At 36.4% G+C, this 22,130-nt stretch overlaps 4 protein-coding genes across 5 annotated transcripts; 1 reads left to right on the forward strand and 3 right to left on the reverse strand.

Annotated features, from left to right (window-relative positions):
• The first annotated feature begins 10 nt into the window (after positions 1-10).
• Positions 11-3,408, forward strand: LOC114875567 (ribosome biogenesis protein BOP1 homolog). The gene is made up of 8 exons (XM_029185978.2): positions 11-267; positions 358-1,242; positions 1,339-2,017; positions 2,105-2,314; positions 2,412-2,689; positions 2,758-2,857; positions 2,934-3,129; positions 3,213-3,408. The coding sequence occupies exons 1-8, from the start codon at positions 157-159 to the stop codon at positions 3,364-3,366; spliced, it is 2,613 nt and encodes an 870-aa protein (XP_029041811.2). The 5' UTR covers positions 11-156; the 3' UTR covers positions 3,367-3,408.
• A 128-nt stretch (positions 3,409-3,536) lies between these two features.
• Positions 3,537-6,445, reverse strand: LOC114875573. Its single transcript, XM_029185991.2, has 3 exons — positions 5,977-6,445; positions 5,572-5,895; positions 3,537-5,488 (listed from the first exon to the last, which is right to left on the reverse strand). The coding sequence occupies exons 1-3, from the start codon at positions 6,063-6,065 to the stop codon at positions 4,018-4,020; spliced, it is 1,884 nt and encodes a 627-aa protein (XP_029041824.2). The 5' UTR covers positions 6,066-6,445; the 3' UTR covers positions 3,537-4,017.
• A 120-nt stretch (positions 6,446-6,565) lies between these two features.
• On the reverse strand, positions 6,566-8,410 carry LOC114875587 (protein AATF). The gene is made up of 2 exons (XM_029186027.2): positions 8,092-8,410; positions 6,566-8,023 (listed from the first exon to the last, which is right to left on the reverse strand). Exons 1-2 carry the CDS (start codon positions 8,301-8,303, stop codon positions 6,664-6,666), a joined length of 1,572 nt encoding a protein of 523 aa, XP_029041860.2. The 5' UTR covers positions 8,304-8,410; the 3' UTR covers positions 6,566-6,663.
• Positions 8,411-9,230: 820 nt separating this feature from the next.
• On the reverse strand, positions 9,231-21,637 carry LOC114875715 (NGFI-A-binding protein homolog). Of its 2 annotated transcripts, XM_046285336.1 has the most exons (12): positions 21,147-21,637; positions 19,754-20,096; positions 12,361-12,462; positions 12,051-12,188; positions 11,635-11,945; positions 11,346-11,558; positions 11,026-11,276; positions 10,729-10,831; positions 9,932-10,002; positions 9,670-9,781; positions 9,544-9,600; positions 9,231-9,431 (listed from the first exon to the last, which is right to left on the reverse strand). In XM_046285336.1, exons 1-12 carry the CDS (start codon positions 21,315-21,317, stop codon positions 9,324-9,326), a joined length of 1,980 nt encoding a protein of 659 aa, XP_046141292.1. In that variant the 5' UTR covers positions 21,318-21,637; the 3' UTR covers positions 9,231-9,323. The 2 variants fall into 2 exon arrangements, with proteins under 2 accessions (XP_046141292.1, XP_029042189.2); XM_029186356.2 differs by lacking the exon at positions 21,147-21,637 and having other exon boundaries at positions 19,754-20,754.
• Between the last annotated feature and the right edge of the window lie 493 nt (positions 21,638-22,130).

Raw genomic sequence — 22,130 nt, forward strand, 5'->3', positions numbered from 1 at the left:
TAACGTAACAAGATGGCGCTCGTTCTCGAGACCCATTCAATACCCCATGAAAACAAAACATGTCCACTCTTGTTGGATCTGTAGTCATTTCGACATGTGAGAGGTACATAACCTTATTTTATTTGTGTATATATATGTATTTAAACTTTAAACAAAATGAAAGCTGGAAAAAGAGTAACAAAGAGAAAGTTGAACAGTTTAAAGGTTGAGGATAATGTTGAGGAAAAAGAAAAGAATTCGATGAAATCTGAACATGAAGAAGAATCGGTAAAATGTTATTTTATTTCTGTATTCTAACCTATAGAGTAATGAGTGCTTAATAAAATTTTTCAAATAATATTAATAAAAATTGTTTAGGATTCGGGTACTGAAGATTTACTGTTAGCTGAGGTAAATAATAATGATGAAAGTACAGATGAAGAAATAGATGAAAATGAAGATGTTCCTGAATCTGATACTGAAAAAGATCCAATTGTTTTTGAATCTGACGATGAAGATGAATTAAGTTTTGAATCAGATTCTGATGATTTAGGTTTAGACGAAAGTTATTCTGAAGATGATTCTGAAGATGATTCTGAAGATGGTTCTGCTGATCAAAGTAATGTAATTAAAAATGTAGGAAAGAAAAATGAAAATCTTGCTGCGAAATCACAACAATTGAAGTCTAAAAAAGAGTCTAAAATAGATAATAAAAATGTATCTGTTGCATCAGAAACTAAAAAAAGAAATAAAGATGAGTCCAATAAATCAAATATTCCTAAACTTGCACAAAGCAGTAAAATACAAAATAAGAAAAATTTAAGTTTAAATAAAAATAGGGAAACTACTTTAAAACAAAATGTATCAGAAAAATCGAATAAAACAACTACTAAGAAAGGTGTTGCACATAATAAAAGTAGTGAAAATGTAGATAATGTATCTGTAGTAAATCAACCAGTAGATGAATATGAATATGATAGTTCTGATGAAGAAGATGTTCGTAACACAGTTGGAAATATACCAATGAAATGGTATGATACTTATGATCACATTGGTTATGACTGGGATGGTAAAAAAATTATAAAACCTCAAAAAGGTGATCAATTAGATAACTTTTTAAAACGAATGGAAGATCCAGATTTTTGGAGAACAATAAAGGATCTTCAAACTGGTCAAGATGTTGTATTAAGTGAAGCAGACATAGAATTAATAACCAGGATACAGAAACAGAAAATTCCTGAGATAACTTTTGATGAGTATGCTGTAAGTTGTTCTTATAATAATTTATATCTTAATAAGAATTCTATTTCTTATAATTTCTAAGAATTCAGTTTTTTATTTTTGTTTTCTTAATTATAGCCATGGATCGAGTGGTTTACTTCAGAGGTAATGAAAACACCAGTACGCAAATTTCCGGAACATAAACGTTCGTTTTTACCGTCTAAACCAGAAGCTAGAAAAGTATCAAAATTAGTTCATGCGCTTAAAATGGGTTGGATGAAATCTACTGCTGAGCTAGAAAAAGAAAGACAACAGAAAAACAGTGAGCCACAGTTTTATATGTTATGGCAATCAGACGATCAATCGGAAGAAATGCGCCGTATTCATAAACATATTCCACCACCCAAAAGATATTTACCTGGACACGCAGAAAGTTATAATCCTCCGCCAGAGTATCTATTTGATAAAAAGGAATTGAAAGAATGGGATAAATTACAGGGAACGCCATGGAAACGAAAATTACATTTTATTCCGCAAAAGTATAATTCACTTCGTGAAGTTCCCGCTTATCCTAAATATATTAAAGAAAGATTCCAAAGGTGTTTGGATCTGTATCTGTGCCCTAGAGCTCTAAAAATGAGATTAACAATAGAACCTGAAGCTTTAGTACCTCAGTTACCTAGTCCAAAAGATCTCCAACCATTTCCTACAACAATGTCTATGGTATTTAAAGGTCATGCAGATATGGTAAGGAGTATTACCGCTGAACCGATGGGACAATATGTTGCTTCTGGTGGAGATGATATGGATTTGAAAAGTAAGTATAAAAGTTATTAGTAAGTGAAAGGAGAAGAGGTATGGATTCCCAGCAATATATGAATTTATATAATTAACTATTCTATAGTATGGGAAATAGCAACAGGAAGATGCGTAAAAACGGTCCCGTGTGGTGGAATAATCAGATCTGTAGCATGGTGTCCAAATCAATCTCTATCACTTATAGCAGTGGCTGCAGACAAAAAAGTTCTTTTAATAAATCCTGGGGTTGGAGATAGCTTGATTATTAGCAAAACAGATCAGTTGTTGCAAATAATACCTCAAAGTGATGTTATAGGTATCTACTACATAACAATCTAATTGTATTTTTAGAATTTTGGAATAGTATAAAAATGCATTAAAATTGAAATAATCTCGTATATTTTTTATGCTAGTAAGTGACAGAGTGAAAACTGCTGTTCAGTGGGAACAAGCTGAAAGTGAACATTGGTCTCAAGGCATTAGGGTAATTCTAAATCACTTTAAAACAGTGAAGCAAGTAACATGGCACGGTAAAGGTGATTATTTCGCTACTGTCATGCCAGATGGTCAAAATAGATCGGTCCTAATAAATCAGTTATCAAAACGGAGATCTCAGTTACCTTTTAATAGGTCGAAAGGTTTAATACAGTGTGTGTTATTCCATCCAATCAGACCTTATTTGTTCGTAGCGGTAAGTAAAGAATTTTCTATAAATCATAGTCAAATTTTACTTTAATAATTACATTCAAATAATTACAGACTCAACGAAACGTACGAATATACGATTTGGTAAAACAGGAAATGATTAAAAAATTATTATCAAATTCACAATGGATATCATCAATGGCAATACATCCTGGTGATTAAATGTTTTATCAACTTATCTGTTTGTAATACTATAATTGCATTAAATAATTGTGTTCATATATTTGTAGGAGGTGATAATGTTTTAGTAGGCACTTACGATCGTAAAATGCTTTGGTTCGATCTTGATTTAAGCACAAAGCCTTATCAAACGTTACGTTTACACGGTACAGGTGTTCGAGGTGTTGCATTTCACAAACGATATCCTCTTTTTGCATCTGGCGCTGATGATAAAGGTCTCATTGTTTCTCATGGAATGGTGTACAAGTAAGATGATAATTTATATATGCAATTATTTCACATTATGATTTCTTATGTAATATTTATTCTGTGATATATGTATATTTCAGTGATTTGTTGCAAAATCCATTGATCGTACCTTTAAAGAGATTATGCAATCATGAAAGTTACAATGATTTTGGAATTCTGGACGTAATGTTTCACCCTATTCAACCATGGGTATTCTCTGCCGGTGCGGATGCGACAATCCGAATGTATACTTGAATCATATGTATATACGTTTAACAATTAAAGGTATTAAACGTATTGTGCGTTATTTCCTAAATAAAATATAAAAATTTGAATAGAACACATTTTTGATAATGCTATAAAAAGTGAAATAAATTTTACCATTAATTTTATTTTTATATGAAAATGTCTGACGTAACTTGTGCATTGTTTATAAAAACTAAACATATAGGAACTTTTATATCGCAACACATAACTACATGATAGTTTAATTATACTAAAACTGTACAATAAATATTCCATAATTAAAATAATAAAAGGTTTACCTAATTTTATATAACATAATTTACAACATTCTCTTGATCAAAAATCAGGTAAACGTTTAAAGATATAAAACACGTGTATAATTGTATGTTCTATCAAGTTAGACATTTGATATAAAAAATAACTTCAAAGAAAGAGATGGATTTTTCACTAGTTTTTGTTGTAACAATGAAAATTCATCAAAAATTAATGATATGGAATAATGTGATATAAAAAGTTCTAAAACTGTACAAAACGAAATCATTCGTTTTGCCATAGATGTTATTGTTAATTTAATAATTAACCGAACTAAAATTATCTACAGTAAATACACATGCATACGTTATATATGAATGTATGTACACATTCACAGATATATGTACATTAAGAGGGTGGTGGAGAATGACCCAAACATTGCCATTCAAGTTCTCCACATTCGCAAATACGACCAGCGTGTCTAACTTGAAAAACTGTAACTATACCTCTGTTATCATCGAATCTACAAGTGATGTGTAAATCATGAATTAAGAAAGTATAAAACTGACTACCCCATCTTTGTCTTAGGTACACCGATCTCGGATCTTCACGAAGTACATTTTCAATAGCCACCTTTTGGTCATTAATTTTCGTTCCTAAAATCTCGTTTAATTGAATCAGAGCACGATCGTTAAATACCACACATAGAGGCGTTCGAGGTCTTGATATCCAATCTGGAATTCTTACTTCTGATGAAGAATTAGTTTCCGCCTCTCTATTTTCAGCGTTTCCCGAGTCGGAAGTGAATACTAAATTAGTATTTGCGCTATCTAGCAAGCTACTGTCTGACGTAGTTCTTATTACTTGACTATTCGGTAATGATTGCGAAGGGATAAGGTTTTGTGGTTCGAAACCTTCTTCTCCGTCAGGAGCTTCTCTCACTCCCATTCTTATAGGAGAATTATCAATTCTCGAACTCAACGATCGTCTTTGAATTAAGTCTATATCAGTACCGCAAACGGTATTTGGTCCGTCTGCACCGTCCAAAAGCCTCGAGCGAGATGCATGTGTTTCTACATAGTTATTTCTTGACGTATATGCCGCCTCAACATTAGTATGACCACTAACGTTAATATTTTGTAGTCTACTATTTATATCAATTAAAGTTTCAGGCTGCTGTTCCATATTCGATGAAATTGTATTATGTCCAACAGATGTATTCAAGCTTGATCTTGTATCAGACAATGTGTTAGTAAATGTTTGAGATAATCTATGTATTCCTGTCACATCTATATTATGTTGTAGTATGCTATTATTGTGCACATTGACGTCGCTTAATTCAAAAAAATGTCTCACATTGTTATAATTTTCAAAATTCGAGTTCCTCTGAAATTCCTCAGCTTGCAATCTTAAAGCAATCTCTTCGTCTCTAGATATATCTGTTTCTTGACTACTTTTACTGCTGCTTTTTCTGTAATAAGAATCTGAAAGTAGATTCCTTGTTTCATCCGCAACATTGATATTCGCACTGAACGTGCTACAGGTTTGGTTTCTGGTAGTCTCTTCGATAGATCCCAATGCGTCGTTTATACTAGATTCTTGCGATCTGTTATTTGACTTATCGAAAGCTAACGGACTATCGTATTGAGGTATATAAGGTTTTATATCCAATACAGGCGACTGATCTACCATATCCACCCCTTCGAAATAAATTGTATGGTTCTCTATTCTTGTAATCTTTACTAAACTTAAACCGATGGGACATGGACGATGAGGAGAACGGGTAGAAAATACACCGGTTTTTGTGCCGTTTAATCTTGGTGGCGCAACTTTAGCGCGAACGTGCGTTGAATCATTTCTATGGAAGTAGAATAAAACCCTATTGAAAAAAAAGATGATTTCAAATTAATTATATTGTAACAAGTAAAGATAGACAAAGATATTATACTAAAATTATTTTACCACATATGTGAAAAATCTTGTAGTCCTTCAAGCGCATGATCAGGATTAGTAAATACTGAATTATATAATAATAGTTTTCCTGGTACTTTTCCACAAATTCCTGTTTGTCTAGGAGTACCACGTTTACTAGGAAACCAAGTAGATATTACCCCAATAGGCTTTAATTTTATAGCTTCATCATCGGTACTAGTACTAGGTTTCACATCATCTGGACCTATAACTTTTGTTCGTGATGCAGAAGGTTCATTTCTGAATGATTCTAATAAATGCTTTATGGTATCAATATCCTTTTCATGTATGTATCGAAGACTTTTTATTTGTTGTCTGTAAATAATGAAGAATATTTACATGTGATTAACAAATACAATATTATAATATCCTACCAATATTATAATAATTACCTACCTCAAATTATTAATTTCTTTTCTGGCTGTATTCAACTGACCAAGTAAATATTTAGCATTAAAGTTTGAATTTTGACAACTACAATCCATGTTACTGCTGTTTTTCTTGAACGTAATCACCGGTCAAATCAAATGGAAGAAAGTCAGATGCACCTACACCATGAAGTAGCTAAACGCCAAAGATAGAATCCTGGTTTTATTGTACGTTCATCCTGCGCTAAAAAGTTACTCCCTGTGGCTCGGGGATCAGAATACGGCCACGGTAACTCCTGCCTGTCGTAAAAGGCGACTAAAAGGGGAATTTAGCAGGCAAAGTAGGCAAAAAGCAGTATGAGTAATGAATGAAAAAATTATAAATTCGAGAAAAATATAAGGAATTTACTATACCGACTGTAACGTTGTTTGGGCTTATAGAGGGACTAGAACAAACCATAAAGGTTTTTTCATATTTACTTATATTTCATGACATAATGTGGGACTAAAAGTAAATGGTGGATTTATTTTATTTATAAAAGAGAACAATAACTATTTGCAATTCAAAATATTCTATTATACATACATACATAATGACGATTTTTAAAAGTATAAATACATTATATATTTATTTTGTTATACAACTTCAACTATAATTTCCTCTTATATTACATTATAAAATTTCTACAAGTCATACGTTTTTATTAAAGTATACTCAACGATCTACTTCCCTTTTCATTGGTTTAATTTTACCAAACAAAGAGCTATATAATTCATCTTTCGCATGATCCGTCCATGTATCGTTTACCGTAATGGGAGCCATAAAATTGACTAATTTGTTATGTACATTATATCTTATTCTTCTACCCTTAGTAGCTTTAGTATCTATTTTTCTTTTCATTTTACTTCTCATGTTTTGTAATTGAATCCATTGTTTGCTAAGTTGTATAGGATCCGTAATATCGCTTGATTTGTATTCGATTAAATCTCTTAAGAGTTGATGATAAAAATCGTCATCGTCATAAATTTCAGAATCATATTCTTGAACCCTTCTACCCTCGTTATCGTCGGTTGCTTCTGCCTTGCCAATAATTTTGTATTCAGAACGTTTCAATCGGGTCTTTTTACGTGTTTTTTCTTTATCGCTTAAAGCAAATTCAATTTGCTTCAAGGTAGTTTCGTTCATAGCTTTCCCTACTTTACCAGTAGCTATCTTTGTTTTTTCATTCCATTTCTGTATAACTGAATTTCTATAATCTGTATACAACTTATGATTGTCATTTAATATCTTTTCGTAATTATTAAGTTTCAATTTTTTCCTGAACGAATGTTCATCAAAATCTGCAACATTTTCGGCTGGAACTAACGTGTCTTTATCTTCATTTTCATCTTCTGTATCAGAAGGAATTTCTTCATCCATTGAATCATCTAAATCTTTCATCTCTTTATCTATGTTTTCTTCAGCTTTTCTTTTATTATTTTGTGTCAACAGATTCTTTGTTTCAGGATACTGTTTTAACAGAAAACTTTGCAACTGTAACATATTGTTTAGTAATGCTTTTAGTTGACTCTTGGCTTCATCTGCCTTCTTTGTATATTCTGTATCTGATTTAAAATTTGTATAAACATCATGCTGAGGCATTTGATTGCTTGTATTTAAACATCTCTGTAATTTTATTCTTATTTCTAACATATTTTCCCAAAGTTTTAATTGACTTCGAACACAATTGCCTTTATCTATATCTTCTCTCATGTTTGTATGAGACATTGTTTTAAAATCTTTTTCTTCTTTGCTGCTAATACTTTTATGTTCATCTTCAGAATTTTGTTTCAAATCAATTTCACTATCATAGCTCATGTCATTTGAATTATTACTTTCATTACTGTCTTCTTTATCTTCATATTCACTATCATCAACTCCAATATTATCATCATCATCATCATCATCATCATCATTACCTTCATCATCTTCATCTTCATCTTCATTATCACTTATTTCATTTTTACTTTCTTCTTCCATGCTATCATCCTCATTATCATATACATCCTTTCTTGAAACTTTCTTACCTTTGTATCTACAATATAAATAAAAATGTTAGTTGACGAAATGGGTTAGAATAAAAAAATAAAATTTTTTATTCACCTTTCGTCTATCTGATCCAGAGGATCCACATTTCGTTTACGTATCTCTGAAACTTGAAAATTACCCTCCGAATTATCGCTTTCGTCATAGCGCTCAACCACTTTTGCCTTCGTATCTTCAGCCTCGTCATCGGAACCAAAATTAATTGGTGTCGTGGTAACTAATGTATTAATCTTGTCCGCTAAACTTTTTTTCTTTGCTTTTAAAGCCATTATTGAAATAAAACACGTTGATTAATGTTACCCCTATTTACCACGTGCGTTTTTATATGAATGGTAAATATAACCTATACTAGTGACTAGAGATACAAAATATCGGACATGTTTTTATTCTTAAAAAAATCATGATTTTTGGGGTCGCAGATACCCCAGGCCAGGAACTACTGTCGCCATCTATACGAAAATCGCTGAAACTACTCGACAAGTTTCTTCCGCTATTTCTCGATAGATGGCGCTAGTGTTCCTGCTTAGGAAAATCGGTCGGTAAGTTGTCGAATAGTTTGCGCCGTTTTTGTATAGATGGCGCGGCGGTCGGAAACAAATTTTTTTTCCCCTTCTTTCGCAAGACGCGCTTCAACCCAAAGTGGCTAATTTGTTGAGTCAATCCACCGCCGGCGCTGCACCTGCATGGCCGGCTGCGTTTATTCAAATCAGTGAGTACAGAAACTAGCTACTTTTAGGGGCAATTTTAATTTTATTAAAGGTTTAGATTTTGCAGTAATTATACAGTTTGTTAGAACATGAAATAATTGCTTTTGTATATATTTATTATGCATTAACATATATGTAAATTGTTTGAAAAATACAGTAGAAAGAATAAAAAATGTGTAATTGTTCTAATATTTAATATTTACAAGCTTTACTATTATACAGTATCTAATTATATTTCAGTCAGTATACGTTTCGTTTTGATTTAAACAAATACAGTATATACAATGTCTAAAGGTATTTTTATAGTTTAACATATGTATGCCAAGATTTTATTAAAATTGTATGGTCATCAATATCGTATTAACATACAGAAACAGTGTTAAAAATTAAGTAATTCTGATCTTGGAATAGTTTCTAATAAAGAAATTTTTTACAACTATAACAACAATTAATATAAGAATCATAGTAAATAACATGGCAATAATCAAGTAAAGATAATGATAATAATTGTAATTCTAATACAAGCTGAAATACACTTTTAGGAATGATACTAAATAAGATAATACAATATTTTCAACAATATCACAGCGTAGGTTTTTCGTCCGTTGGTTCTTCTTTTATGGGATGATTACATTCCATTAATGCAGGATTTGCTACTGCAATTATATTGTCTCCACGCGAGGCTATTACCTATTATTAACAAAATCATAGTTCTAGTACTATAAGAAAATGCAACATTTATATAAAAAAATAATAATTTTTCGTTACGAGAAAAAGTAACAGTGACCGAACGAAAATATACCTTGAGATTGAAATCACTCTCTTTATCAGTATTATCTGCTTCAACTTCATTAGTATCCTGAAAACAGTCATTTAATAATTTTAATAAAGTAGATGATAGGATGTTTAGTATAGTGGTTTTACTTACATGTATCGATGAAGATTCTTCATTTGAAAATGAGAGTTGGCTATCAGAATCGCTGATTTCTTCAATATTTCCACCGAACATACCATTGTTATTCTTCTTCCTCCAAACTGGACTAAAACAATGCAAATGTCTGAACATCAATATATACTTGCAAAATAATTTGTTGCGAGATATTAAACATTCATCATATTTTATTACCCATTATACACTTGCTATGTTATATTTTGTTAACTATCATTTTAAGTGAACTCAAAATAATCACCTTGATGATCTATGTCTTCTCATCGTCGAGTTATTTATATCTATCTCAGGACACCGAAGATCCAACTCCTCCTAAAACAATGAACTGCTAGAGACAGTAGAAGTGTCAAATATAGTATAGGATAGTAAAGAAGAAAAAGAGATAGTTATTACCGTAGTTAATAAGTATATAAAATGAGAAATAATAAAACGATCATGCACAACTTGTCAGGACACCAGGAACAAAGCATAGAGTCCTAACAAGTGTGAAATAAAATAAATTCTGTTCTAATCGAACAGGATATTTAAAATACTAGATAGAAATAAGTAGAAATATACAAACAGTTAGTGCAAAGCCGTGCATGTTATGCGAAAGCTATACTTGACCTTTTCTGCCTGTGCAATGTAGTGGTAGTTTATGTGCTGGATGCATGGTTAGTGGTTAGCGCTCAAGCGAGTGCAGCAGCTCATTAATATGCCAATGATCCCCCGTCAAAACAATCACAACTATGAGAATTCATCAAGGACTTTGAATACGCTTTTTTAAGATGCATAAAATATTTTATATTAATTATATTAACTTTATTCGCTATGTATAATCCCAATGTTAAGTTATCATAATTTTGGAGATGTATCAGTAGTATTTTAATCTGTTTTAAAAATATTATTAAAATATCTCTGATTTTTTTTTTTTTTTCAAGTGTATTAATATTAAGAAGATGCATTTACGTCAAAATCCCTGATTTCATCCAAAGTTTGTGATAACTTTAAACCGAATCATTTGCATATGGCTGATTTTTATGGTCGGGGTGAGCTAACCTGGGTGGCATCTTCATTCTCACCATCGAGTTCAAGCTTTTGCCGTTTTGTACGTTCGGGCTCGTTATCTTCGCCATTTTCACGCGACCTCGATACAGATAAACTAAAACATTTGAAATGAATGTATTCAACAATACAATAATGAATAAATTTACCTTCATTCGATTTTATATATCTGAAAAATAAGAACAGCAGGCGGTAACTCAAACTATTTTCACCTTTATATTAACTTTCAACCTTTGAATTTTAGATATCTAATACGATTAACAACATTTGATACACACTTAAAGTACTTACTAATGACTTTTTGAATAATGATACCCAGAATCTCTCACAACGCGCCGGGCCAAAGGAAACAGTTCATCTCTTCTAGTAAGAAGGGCAGGTACGAACCTGCAAATTTGTGCAGCAGCTTCATTTACTGACACCTCATGTAATGTCAATGGTTTCTCTGGTTTCCTCTTACAGTCAAATCTTCCATAAATTGCTGCATATTTCCTAATTTCTTCCATTCTACGCGGATCGCTATCAGGCATAGCCATTACTATCTAAAAGTGACACAGTTGTATACCTAAGTCCAATTAGACAATATTAAAAATTCGACACTGTTGATCTACCTCTAAATTTTTGCAAATCTTTTTCTTAACATTATGTGGTTTTGGATCAACCGGTCGAATAGTAGCAGCAAGTCTTTCAGCGGCTTCGGCGAGTCTTTGTATTTGTGATTGTAAAAGGGTTGGAGTTGGCTGGGTCGGACTCGCAGGGGCACCACCGCCACCGCTAGGACTTGGTGTTGTGCCACTACCACAGGAAGACTCGCATGTTCCTACCTGTAAAAATAACATTTTTTTTTTTGAATACAACTTCTTGTTTTATGTGCCCAGAACAAAGTAGTATGAAACGTACTTGTAATACACCAGGGCTGTGAGACGTTGCGTAAGGTAAAGACGTGTTAGGGCTTGGACTCTGTCGAAAAGTCGTAGAAGCGACTGGTGCCGTTACACTCGTTACAGATACAATAGGGCTGGTACTTCTGCATGGCAATGGCGTTAATGATACATGCGACGAAACGTAAGGGGTAGCGGTTACTGTTTGCGAAGTTGTCGTGAAACCCTGAAGATTCTGTACCTGCGGCCTGGGACTCGCGCAAGGGAATCCTATGCTTCCTGGATTTTTACACGTGGCATTTGTTGGTACAACCGGTGTTTGAAAAAGTGCTGCAACAAAATGCAATTAACGCTTTGGTGATTGTTAAAAGAATTAATTGAATAAGATCCAAGAAATTTTTGAATAAGATTCAGTTCAATACTGTGGTACTTTACAAGGATTTGTGAGCCATTCCTGAAGAGCTTTTTGAAGTCTCCTGACATGAAGAGGTTTGCTCGCCATACCAACTAATGCCATAATTTCTAGAAATTCCTCTTCTCCAGCATCGCATAATTGCTGGACGTCGTCACCACCTAAAATATTTTGTATAACACAGCTGAGTTTCTCTGCTACTTTTTGTTTTATTGTTTAACAAAACACCTTTACGTATATTTAAAAACATAAGACTCATAAACGTGGAATTTTCATTTTCTTTTTGCAATTATAAAATTTGAATTTGATTTATTATTTTTAATACATATTTACCCATTTCTAGAAGAGTATCATAATAGCCCAACAAAGAAGCACGTTGCATCACTCTGTATAGTTGCAGTTCTGCTTCGTTCTGAGGCACTGATGTCTGTACCACTAAACAATTTAACGGAATCCTTTTTTAACTTCATTCAAAACATTATAAGTTGCATACCGAATATTCAAATATTATTAAATCAATGATCCCCCACGATTTTCCAACGCTATCTCATTAATAATTAAGATCCAAGGAAAAGGGACATTGTTCGAAAAATTGAATTCGGTCTCGTACTCCTGTTCTTTTTAATCCCGGCATTCCAAACTGTCGGAATTCCTCGAAACGAAAGGGTGAATCTTTTCTTTATCGATTGCGGGTTCATGAGGCGTTCAGCAAGATGCTTACTGGGGAACCGAGCCACCGCGAACAGTATGTGGCAGACGGTCGAGCCGCTAGGGTGTCCGACTAGTTTCTTGCAAATTTCGAGGAACTGTAAGAAAAAGCGGCGTGCACACACGTACGGCGTATAAATTAATACCGGTACCGCTGGCATGGCATCAGACGCCGCGACGACGGGGGCAGCGAGAGTGTCCCGAAGAAAGAACTGGCGTGGTGGAACAAAGATGAAAAGATAGAAATTAAAACAAAGGGAAAGAAGATAAAACGGAAGAGAGGGAGAGAGATACGTATATGTCTAGGGGATGAGAGAGAGAAAGATAGAGCGAGGAGGAGGGGAAAAAAGAGAGTGACAGGAAGCCAAGAGAGAACGAAAGAGAGAAGAAATGCAGAAGGAGATACGGAGCAATACGGTAGAGCGATGCTGAAAAACCTGGCCGTCAGGTCTTATTACGAACCTGAGGCCCGGTCTCACGCTTATATACACCGACCGAGATACGAGTAAGTCCCTGACAGCAGCGGGGTGACTCGTTCCGCGAGATTTTTCTGACGTTGGCCCTGCAGCAACGAGAACCAAAGGGATATGTCGATTTTTCTACTGAGACGCTCATCTCCCGATTGCCTTATTTCACTTAGAAACCGATACCATCGTAGATAACGAATCGAACGGTTTTTGGTAACATACCCCTTATGAAACTTTGTAGAAATAGAAAGGGTACGATTATTAAAAAGTAAACGGAAACACTATTTCTGTTTGCCGTTATTATTCTAAACGATTACGCGGTAACTATCTTACGTCACGTCGTGACATAATATTCCCGAGTACATAATGTAATACGACAGAAGTAGTCTAATGACGTATTGAAACGGCAACAGAGATCCAGTTGTTCGACGTTTCGGAATTCATTAATATTATTTATTCATTCAGATTGGAATTAATCTTGGGATGAATAAATTTGTGAAAAAATGTTGAATCTGTAACAGTCCACGATACGAGCATCCTACGATGCCGTTAATTTATTTTCGAACTGCATACCACTCTATCGATGAGTCTCTTCCCCCGGATCAAGTAGAGTAGCTATGCTTCTGACCGACAGTCTAGGACAGGCAGTGCATTTACATAACAACTTTTTTGGCAGAGGATAATCGTTTTTGTTAGCCGGGAACACGTACGCGAGCCGGAGGCAGAATCGTCACGGCATAGCATCCAATACCGCGCACCAGGGACGCGCTAAGAAAAACCTGATCCTACCGTGGCCTCCTCAGCCTCCCTGGGAACACAGCGTCTGCGCTGTCTTCTCGTCACCACCGACTTTTCTCTCCGCTAACGATCCCTCGCTTTTCACCAGGGACACGCTCCTATGACACTTCATTTTCTTACCGTTTGAAAATTGGTTACGTTTCTACTCCTTTCCTATGCCCAGATATCTAACTTGGACGATCGAAGTTCTAATAAAAGAAGATAATTCCTTTAGTACCGATACGAAGAAGTTGGCCGAATGTATCAAAGGTTCGAAGGAAAAGTAGAATCGATAAGTGCTGGCGGGTAATGGATAAGGGGAGAAGAAACAGGAGGATGGTGGCATGTAAGCGAAGAGGAAAAGCGAAAGAGAAAGCATCACGGTAGGGAAAGAAAGGCGGTGAGGCAGCAGCGAAGCTAGATGCGGTGGAGAGCTATCAGTGATGAGGGGGGTTGGTCCAGGGTAAAAGACGTTCGGGATGGTGGCGAAGGGGAGAACGAACGAGTGCTATAGCTTCTTTGTCCGATAGCTCACGGGTGCGGACGCTCTTCCGATGGTACGCAAAAACGAGTCTAGTTTCTTAGAAGCGGCCGTTCTCGCGCCGGCAACGGCAACGGCAACGGCAACGGCAACGGCAACGGCAACGGCAGCGGCGGCGGCAGCGGTTAGTATTTCGCTTTTTGCCGGCATTGTAATCAAGGAAGGGTTAGGTGAGTTTTTGTCTAGTGCCTCTGCCGCCGCTTGGACAAAACACCGGACAGATGGACTGAGTCGCCGTTTCGATCTCCCTACCTTTCCTTTCTATCTCTTTCTCCATCTAGCCTTTCCTCCCTTCTCCAGCTCAGCCCCTCGCTTTCTTGGTTACCCCCTCTACACACCGAACAGCCCTCTTTTTATCATTCCTCCTGCTCTCTGTGCACCACCCCTTACCGTTTTCGTTCACGTTGCCCTCTTCGCTCCTCCTCTCGACATACACCACCACCACCGTCATCATCGTACCAACCTAGACCCTTCTCTAGGATACGATTTTACCTATCCCCACCTTTTTTCTCCCCTGCTCGATCCCCATAGGAGGAAAAAAAAAAACTAATTTGCCGGTAGACGATCAACCGAGGGGCTGCAAACAGAACCGCGTGGGACCCTTAGAGAAAGGGATTAATTGTAATTATAGGTGATTATAATGCGACCTTCTTTTCTGTTTCGCTCTTTTTTCCGCACGATTTCAAAAGGTATTTTAACGGATTTGTTGCTAACCGACCTGAGATTCGGTATTATTTATGACATTCGTGTGTCTGGAAAAATATGTGGGGCACGCTTGATCTTAGAGAAGATAAAATCTATAAAAATTAATTTATAGAATTAATTAGTTTAAATTTTAGTTAATAATTTATTGCAGTATGTTTTATACTTCCATCGAGCGTTGTATAAAAATGGTAGCACGATGTGCTCGACTATCAGACCAGGGGCGAGGAAATGCATTTTTTACAAAGGGGTAGTTAATACCTCTGTCGACATTGGCTGGGTGCCGTTTTTGGGTACACGGGGTGGGGCCCCTATAGCATCCTTCTGTCAGGGACCAACCTCCATCGTTTTCCATCCCCTAACCTTCCAACTCCCTCCCTTAAAAGCATTTTAAAGTATGGTCGACTGATTCTCTACCCCGCCATTGAAAAAATCAACGGGCCGTTGAAGTTGTAAAATATTCTGACACGGTTTTAAATGGCAGATTACGTTCGTTTAACGACGAAACCAAAGGGTAAAAATTCTTACTGGTAACCGTCCCTTTTTCAAGCAATAATTGCTTCTTGATAATTTTGATACAGTATATAATTAAAAAATTTGCAATAATGTCACGATGAACATTATGATAAATTCTACCTGGTTGACCCTCGTATTCCTGTATGGTGTACTTACTTCTTTCCGCGTATTCCTGTGTACTTGTTTTTAAGTAGAAGACATCAAGATACTTAATCTAAGTTCTCTCCATGGAAACAATGACGTTTCCACGTAACACGCTCGCAAAAATGAAGAATCCCGAGCGAGAAATAAAATATACCAACTTTAGCCAAGAATAAATGAAAGAGTTCGGAGGTCGACCAAGCGATTGTTGGCTGGCTACGTACGAAAACACATCGGGTAAAAAGTCGTACGACGAGCTTCGACCGAATAAACAGGATAAATCTGGATTCCATTGTAAATAGCGACGAGTTTAGCGATACACTTGCACATTAATCGTTTTTGCATTGCATTTTTACCTGCATCCGAGACAAACCTGTCCATGAAATGCATAAATTGCATTTCTTCGGATATATTTAATATTTCATCCGACTGAGAAATGCAACCGATCGTTTCCTCGGAATGAATTCATTAAAATTAACAACGTCGAACCTCATTTTATAAACATTTTAGAGGCAAATGATTGATTTTGAAATTCAGAAAGGCGATAATTTTATAATAAATATTTGATAAATAACATCATAAAATTAACACTCGTTACGCTTATACTTGAAGAGTAAGCGAAACGCGGAAGGAGACGATTCTCAAAAAGACACAAAGATCGTGAAACGATGAACGAACCCTTTCCCACGACCACCAAGCGAATAAACCATTTTTTCAATCACTTTTTCTCTGACCCGGTGAAGACGAATCAAAGGGTTATGAGCGAAGCATCGAGGGCTAATTTTTTTCTAATAAGGGCGCTCGTCACTTCTCAGTCACGTAGCGCGTCGTTCCTCCTTTCAGTTTCGCCATTTTTATTTCCCATCTATCTAAAGAGATAAAAAAAAGAAGAATCTTCGAATTCACAATACGTACCCTCTCCCCTTTGATTTTCGCGGGATTCGTACCGCAAAAAGAAATACGAAAATGGTAAAGAAGACGCGTGAGCACGCATGTTTTCCCACCACCTAGTGGATCGCAAGGTTGAACACTGATAAAAACATCGAGAAAAAGTTCTATCTGGTTCGGTGGGGAGAGAGCAAAAAGAGCCTGAGAAAGGAAGAGATCAGATAGAGAGAAAGGAGCACAGGAGGAAGAGACAAAGAATCCTTTCCTAAGCTGTTTGTTTTTTTTCCCTGGGTCAGGCCTCTTCCGAGTTTTTTTTTCTTTTTTCTACCGACTGATGTAAAGGGGTGACGATATGCATATGTCGGGGCGAAGGGCCGCGGAACAGTGTCGAACGAAGGGGGTTACGCCGGACTATCGGGTCCGGTCGGGTCGCTTTGGTGAAGAACGAACGAGCACACGTAACTTAAGCTCGCAGGGTGCGACAGGTAGCGGGCGCAGCCGTGCATCGTTTCGCGGGATTATGTCGTTTGAAAAAAAAAAAAAAAAAGTTGGAAAGGTGTACGCGAGAAAACGTGGGACAACCGTGTGTGCCCCCTCGTCGCGGACACCTCTCGCTTCTTAATTTATTCGTGAACGAAATAAAGGAGACCCCTCCGGTGGGAACATTCTCCTCTCCTTGATCGAACATTTGTCTGTTTTGTTCCGATCAATTGTTTGTTCGAAGAAAACGGATGTTATCGAGAACTCGATCCCACTACACCCACGCTGGTTTCTTCTTTTTTTCTTCTTTTCCTTTTTCCTGGCTCGGTGAGTTTGCGGATACGATGATCGAATGTTTCGTTTTTGCCTCCTCGATGATTGCTTTTTGAACGGAATTGGTCCTACGTGGTGTCTTGTAATGCGGTTCCGGTTACGTGTAATTTCCTTAATTACGTTTCCATAATTTATATAAATTTTGCAAAATGGTGATCGACGATTAATCTCAGCTTATTGCGATATGAAATATAAAAATTATTCTCTTTTGTTATGGGAGGCTGGTTTCACGTAATCCTCCACTGCCTCAGCCGTATCCCTTTCGATTTCACCGTGTCTTCACCAGTCATCTCAACCCCTCGAATTCGGCTCGTCATTCGAATTAGCCGGTATTCGAGTGCATCCACCCACAGGTCGCACGATTTCTTGATCGTATTCAGATTACATTCAAGCATCCCTTTAACGTCGGAGGTATGCACAGAAAACTCGTTCAGAAGGCGTGCAGAGTACACAAGGAGAAATGAAAGAGCTCGTTAGAACAAGCAGCTGCGTCTATATACGCCGCCAATATTTGCGTTTAGTCAGACATTTCAGATTTTACGAACGAATTGCTTCAAATAGAAAAATCTGAACATTGATTTTTTTTTTATAAGAATAAATATTAAGATAAATATCAAAGTCTTTCGTTAAAAAACTTGAGCATCCTTAATAATAAGTGATCCGAAACTTTTGACGAGAATACCGTTTTTTGTTCTTATTTCCAAAATAAGTGGACAATTCGATCGCTTACGTCAAGTAGATAATCATAAAACGATAGTACATGTATAGGAGTCTCGAGGATACAAGAGAGTGCTGGCTACTGCCGTGGACACGTTCGCGAGGGAAAAAATTCTTGGCTCAATAAGTTCTAAGTAAGCGCGGGAATCCAGCGAACTTGCCGCAAAAAGGTTAGAGATTTTTTGTCAAGTTGCATAGCGGCGGAGCGAGCAAGTGGCCGTTTTTACACGCGTTCGGGCTCAAATTTATGACGCTCTGAATTATCCTCGTGTTTCAAATAGGCCGCCTCTGGCATACTAATTCTAAGCAAACATACCGCTTGATTCGTTTGCCAGGATGATATTCGAAAACGTGACATTCCATTCGTGTCATCATATCCGTGGAAAAGAGAAGGATGGAAAGGATGTGGGATTATTATTGTCTCGAGAAGATGAGTCAACTCGTCATTCGAATAGGATACATTTAGGACGTATTAATATACCGACAGATATTTTGTGTTAAACGGAAAATATCCGCTGAAAACTAATCATTTTCAGACGAATATTGGAAACCATACGATTTTCTGTACGATTAGAAATAGAAAGTATTCTCTTCTATAATTGTTCACAAAAACTATTTAGCAAAATTTTTTAACTTAATAAAAAGAGAGTGAAAGCAGAACGAATGCATTAGACTTCTCGCTATCTTCAATGATTGCAAGTACAAATTGGCCGGCGATAAAGTGTTTAGCAACTTCTAATGGGTAAGAGTCTTTGATTTACGCAATCGAAAAAAGAAAGAAAAGGAAAAGATCGCGAGGGAGAATGAAAGGGAGGAGGAAGAGAGAAAGAAGCGGAAAAGAGTAGCCAGCCATTTGCAGCATGGACCAACTGGCGTCTCCGTGAGATCTCTCCCGCAATTTCAACTTTCGCAGAAACACCAGCAAAACCGTGAACCAGTACTTTTTTTTTTGTTACCGTTAGTCTGCACTGGTCAACTCCTTGCTTATACGGTTACCTCCGATGGCCGTTCATCTCGTAAGAAACCCGCAAAAACAGATCTCGCAATAGTTGCTCACTGATGGCGGAAGAAAAAGTGCCTTTTTGCTTGGCGCGACGCTTTTTACTCATTGCCTGACTCATGCTTCTTCCTAGCACAAGTAGACAATGCTCATCCACTTGGGCACACACGTATCTTTACGTTATACACTTACACACAGCTGATTTTTCATTAAATTTTTACAAAACTGAATTCTAATCGATAGAAATTTGTTCAGGGAAATTTCGGAAAATTCTGATTTGCTTTTTTTTAATCTCCAAAATTGATTCCTATGATAGTTTATCATTTTTTACTGATTATAGGTACTTTGTACATTTCGGTACATCACTAGTAATATACTTATTTAATTTTCTTATAAATTTATCATAGTCACTTTTTAACAATAGATTATAAAAGAAAATGAAAATAGTAGACTTACACGTGCCGTTGACATTTCTGCTAAGTATCTTCGGTACAGTAGCGGTAACAGCAGTGACAGTGGACACCGCAGTAGGGACAGTAGGAACAGTAGGGATGACGGGTGCAGTGGATAGTACGGTAGCGGATTGTTGGTGTTTAGTCGGTGGGCTTGCTACGACGACCACAGGATTCTGAATAGTACAAGTGGTTGAAGTAAGAGTACCAGAACCAGCACCACCAACACCAGGAACTGCGTTGATCGGTGTCGTTGGCACTGGAGAGGGTGTACCGATGTTGCACGTTGTTGTTACCGCCACTGCTGACTCCTCCGTTGTGGGTCCACCGAGTACACGACTCTCCATCTTCGAAAGGTAATACCACTCTTCGTTCTTTTCTCGAGGGAGGACGACACTGAGGTGTTACCTCCCAGTGTTCACTCACAACACTCGAACAATGTTTATTGCATTCCAACGCATCGAAAGATTTATGCATTTATAATACGATACAGGTTCGATCGGTCCCATACATTTCTTTCGATGACACCGATGCAAATAGTAACTAGCACCAATTGTGCTGAGATTACGAATCGTTTATATTATAATAAAGTATTGTTACTTGAACGTCATCGACCAATCGTCATGATAAATGGAAACGCGAATAATAACAGTAAAAATGGAAGCAAAAAATTAACGAACGTGAGTTCCTATTATCATAAACACGTATTGCGGACGGCACTTAAAATCATATGTAATCGTGTAAATTAATTGCGATATTATAACAGATAATTACTCGGTGAATTAACATTTGATCTATCTTTATATTTTCGTATAAGACTATCGAGACTTTTTACGGTAATTATGTTTCAAACGTATGGATATTTATATATTTGAAATAATTTAACTATTAAATAAAAAAGTAATAAAAATTGTGCTAACACTTCGAAAAGTAGTAGCGAGACACTTGGAACGATAACGCGGTATACATTGCCGGCCATCAAGTGATTCCACTGTGTCTGTTACAGTGCCCCTTCTACTAGACTACACAACGTGCAACGTTTCCCCACCATTTCAACATTCACGTGCGGTTATCCCCACTACTCTTTGCAATTTCCCCACTCCAGTATGCGATGAGTAACGATAGGCATTGTCGCGTTAACCACAGTACGTAAATCTCACTTTCTTATGTTCTTTAATTCTTACATCTCAATAAATAGTAAGTTATTATTATTATCTTTACAATAATGCAAATCATGTTCCATCATTATATTCAAATGATTTGTTGAAGGAATTCTACAGTTACAGCTTTTACAATTCATATTATTATAAATGACCAAGTTTAGAAAATTATAAAATCTTTCAATCATTTTCCCTTCATAGGTAACTACATATGATTGTATATGTAGACATACTTACATGTACATGCCCCTCCTTAGTCCATCGCGTCGGTGCAAAAACTATCCCTCCACTATCCTTTTGAACTTTACCATCTCGGCAAACGAGTGGTAGTAGAGAGAGATAGAAAGAAGATGTCCCCCTTAAAAAGCCATTTTTCCTCCCCTCGTTGTGTGCACCCCCCAGTGACATACCACTTCTTTAGCCAACCATTGCATTGGTCCACAAGCAGCTAATATTTTTGTAGATTTAATACTGCGTTATCTACAAATTTCGAATGATATCTAAATTATGATCAAATTAATTTAATATTTTATTATTATTGTTTCCTGCTATCGTGTTGGATGATTCTTACTTTTTTAACCGTTCAATGGCATTATAGTTCTTTCTCTACTTTAGTCTGTTACCCTTGCTTCTGCCAGCGGTATTTTTGCACCCATCCGCCCACTACTATTACCACTACCCTTCGTCATACCATTCCCACTCCATTGGCCTACCTTTTCTGCGCCAGTAGAAATAGAGGGAAAGATTGTTATTCTCGTAAATGGAAAAAGCGTGCTGGAGATGGAGGTTTTGCCAGCCAATCGCTGCTGCGAGCGAAATTTTTTGTTTCACCCTCGTCGTCGACATACTCGTCGAAGGGTAAGTTAGAAGAGACGGAATGGATAAGGTTGTTAAAGTTTATCTTTAAAAAAGAAAAGATTACGATATTCTGTAAAGTTTGTAAAGACTAAATAACTTTTTCTTTCGTTAAGTAATAATAAAAATACATTGGGTTAAGGTTCGAATTAAATATGCATTCTTGCGCTTAATATTCTATTGTATCTATAACAATGTAAGGAAAAAAGAATTTTGAACATCTGACCTTCAAAGTGGCGATATAATTCGTCGGATATGCGTCGTATGCAAATTTTTAAACGCTGAGAAAGGGTTTAAGCAGACAGTGGTCACTTTTTTTTCGTCGCAACCTCCCCGCTCCCCACCGTAAGAAAATAAAAAACTGTA

The sequence above is a fragment of the Osmia bicornis genome, chromosome 4 (assembly GCF_907164935.1).
Source record: "Osmia bicornis bicornis chromosome 4, iOsmBic2.1, whole genome shotgun sequence".
In the NCBI taxonomy this organism is placed as follows: Eukaryota; Metazoa; Arthropoda; class Insecta; order Hymenoptera; family Megachilidae; genus Osmia; species Osmia bicornis.

Coding starts and splice junctions, on each gene's coding strand:
- LOC114875567 (XM_029185978.2), top strand. CDS start 157: ATGAAAGCTGGAAAAAGAGTAACAAAGAGAAAGTTGAACAGTTTAAAG. Junction 2,018..2,104: donor AGATGATATGGATTTGAAAA/GTAAGTATAAAA, acceptor ACTATTCTATAG/TATGGGAAATAGCAACAGGA. Junction 2,690..2,757: donor GACCTTATTTGTTCGTAGCG/GTAAGTAAAGAA, acceptor AAATAATTACAG/ACTCAACGAAACGTACGAAT.
- LOC114875573 (XM_029185991.2), bottom strand. CDS start 6,065: ATGGATTGTAGTTGTCAAAATTCAAACTTTAATGCTAAATATTTACTT. Junction 5,896..5,976: donor AAAGAAATTAATAATTTGAG/GTAGGTAATTAT, acceptor CATTATTTACAG/ACAACAAATAAAAAGTCTTC. Junction 5,489..5,571: donor CAAGATTTTTCACATATGTG/GTAAAATAATTT, acceptor TTTTTTCAATAG/GGTTTTATTCTACTTCCATA.
- LOC114875587 (XM_029186027.2), bottom strand. CDS start 8,303: ATGGCTTTAAAAGCAAAGAAAAAAAGTTTAGCGGACAAGATTAATACA. Junction 8,024..8,091: donor CTGGATCAGATAGACGAAAG/GTGAATAAAAAA, acceptor TTTATATTGTAG/ATACAAAGGTAAGAAAGTTT.
- LOC114875715 (XM_046285336.1), bottom strand. CDS start 21,317: ATGTCACTGGGGGGTGCACACAACGAGGGGAGGAAAAATGGCTTTTTA. Junction 20,097..21,146: donor CTAAGGAGGGGCATGTACAT/GTAAGTATGTCT, acceptor TACCTTTCGAAG/ATGGAGAGTCGTGTACTCGG. Junction 9,601..9,669: donor AAGAATCTTCATCGATACAT/GTAAGTAAAACC, acceptor GACTGTTTTCAG/GATACTAATGAAGTTGAAGC.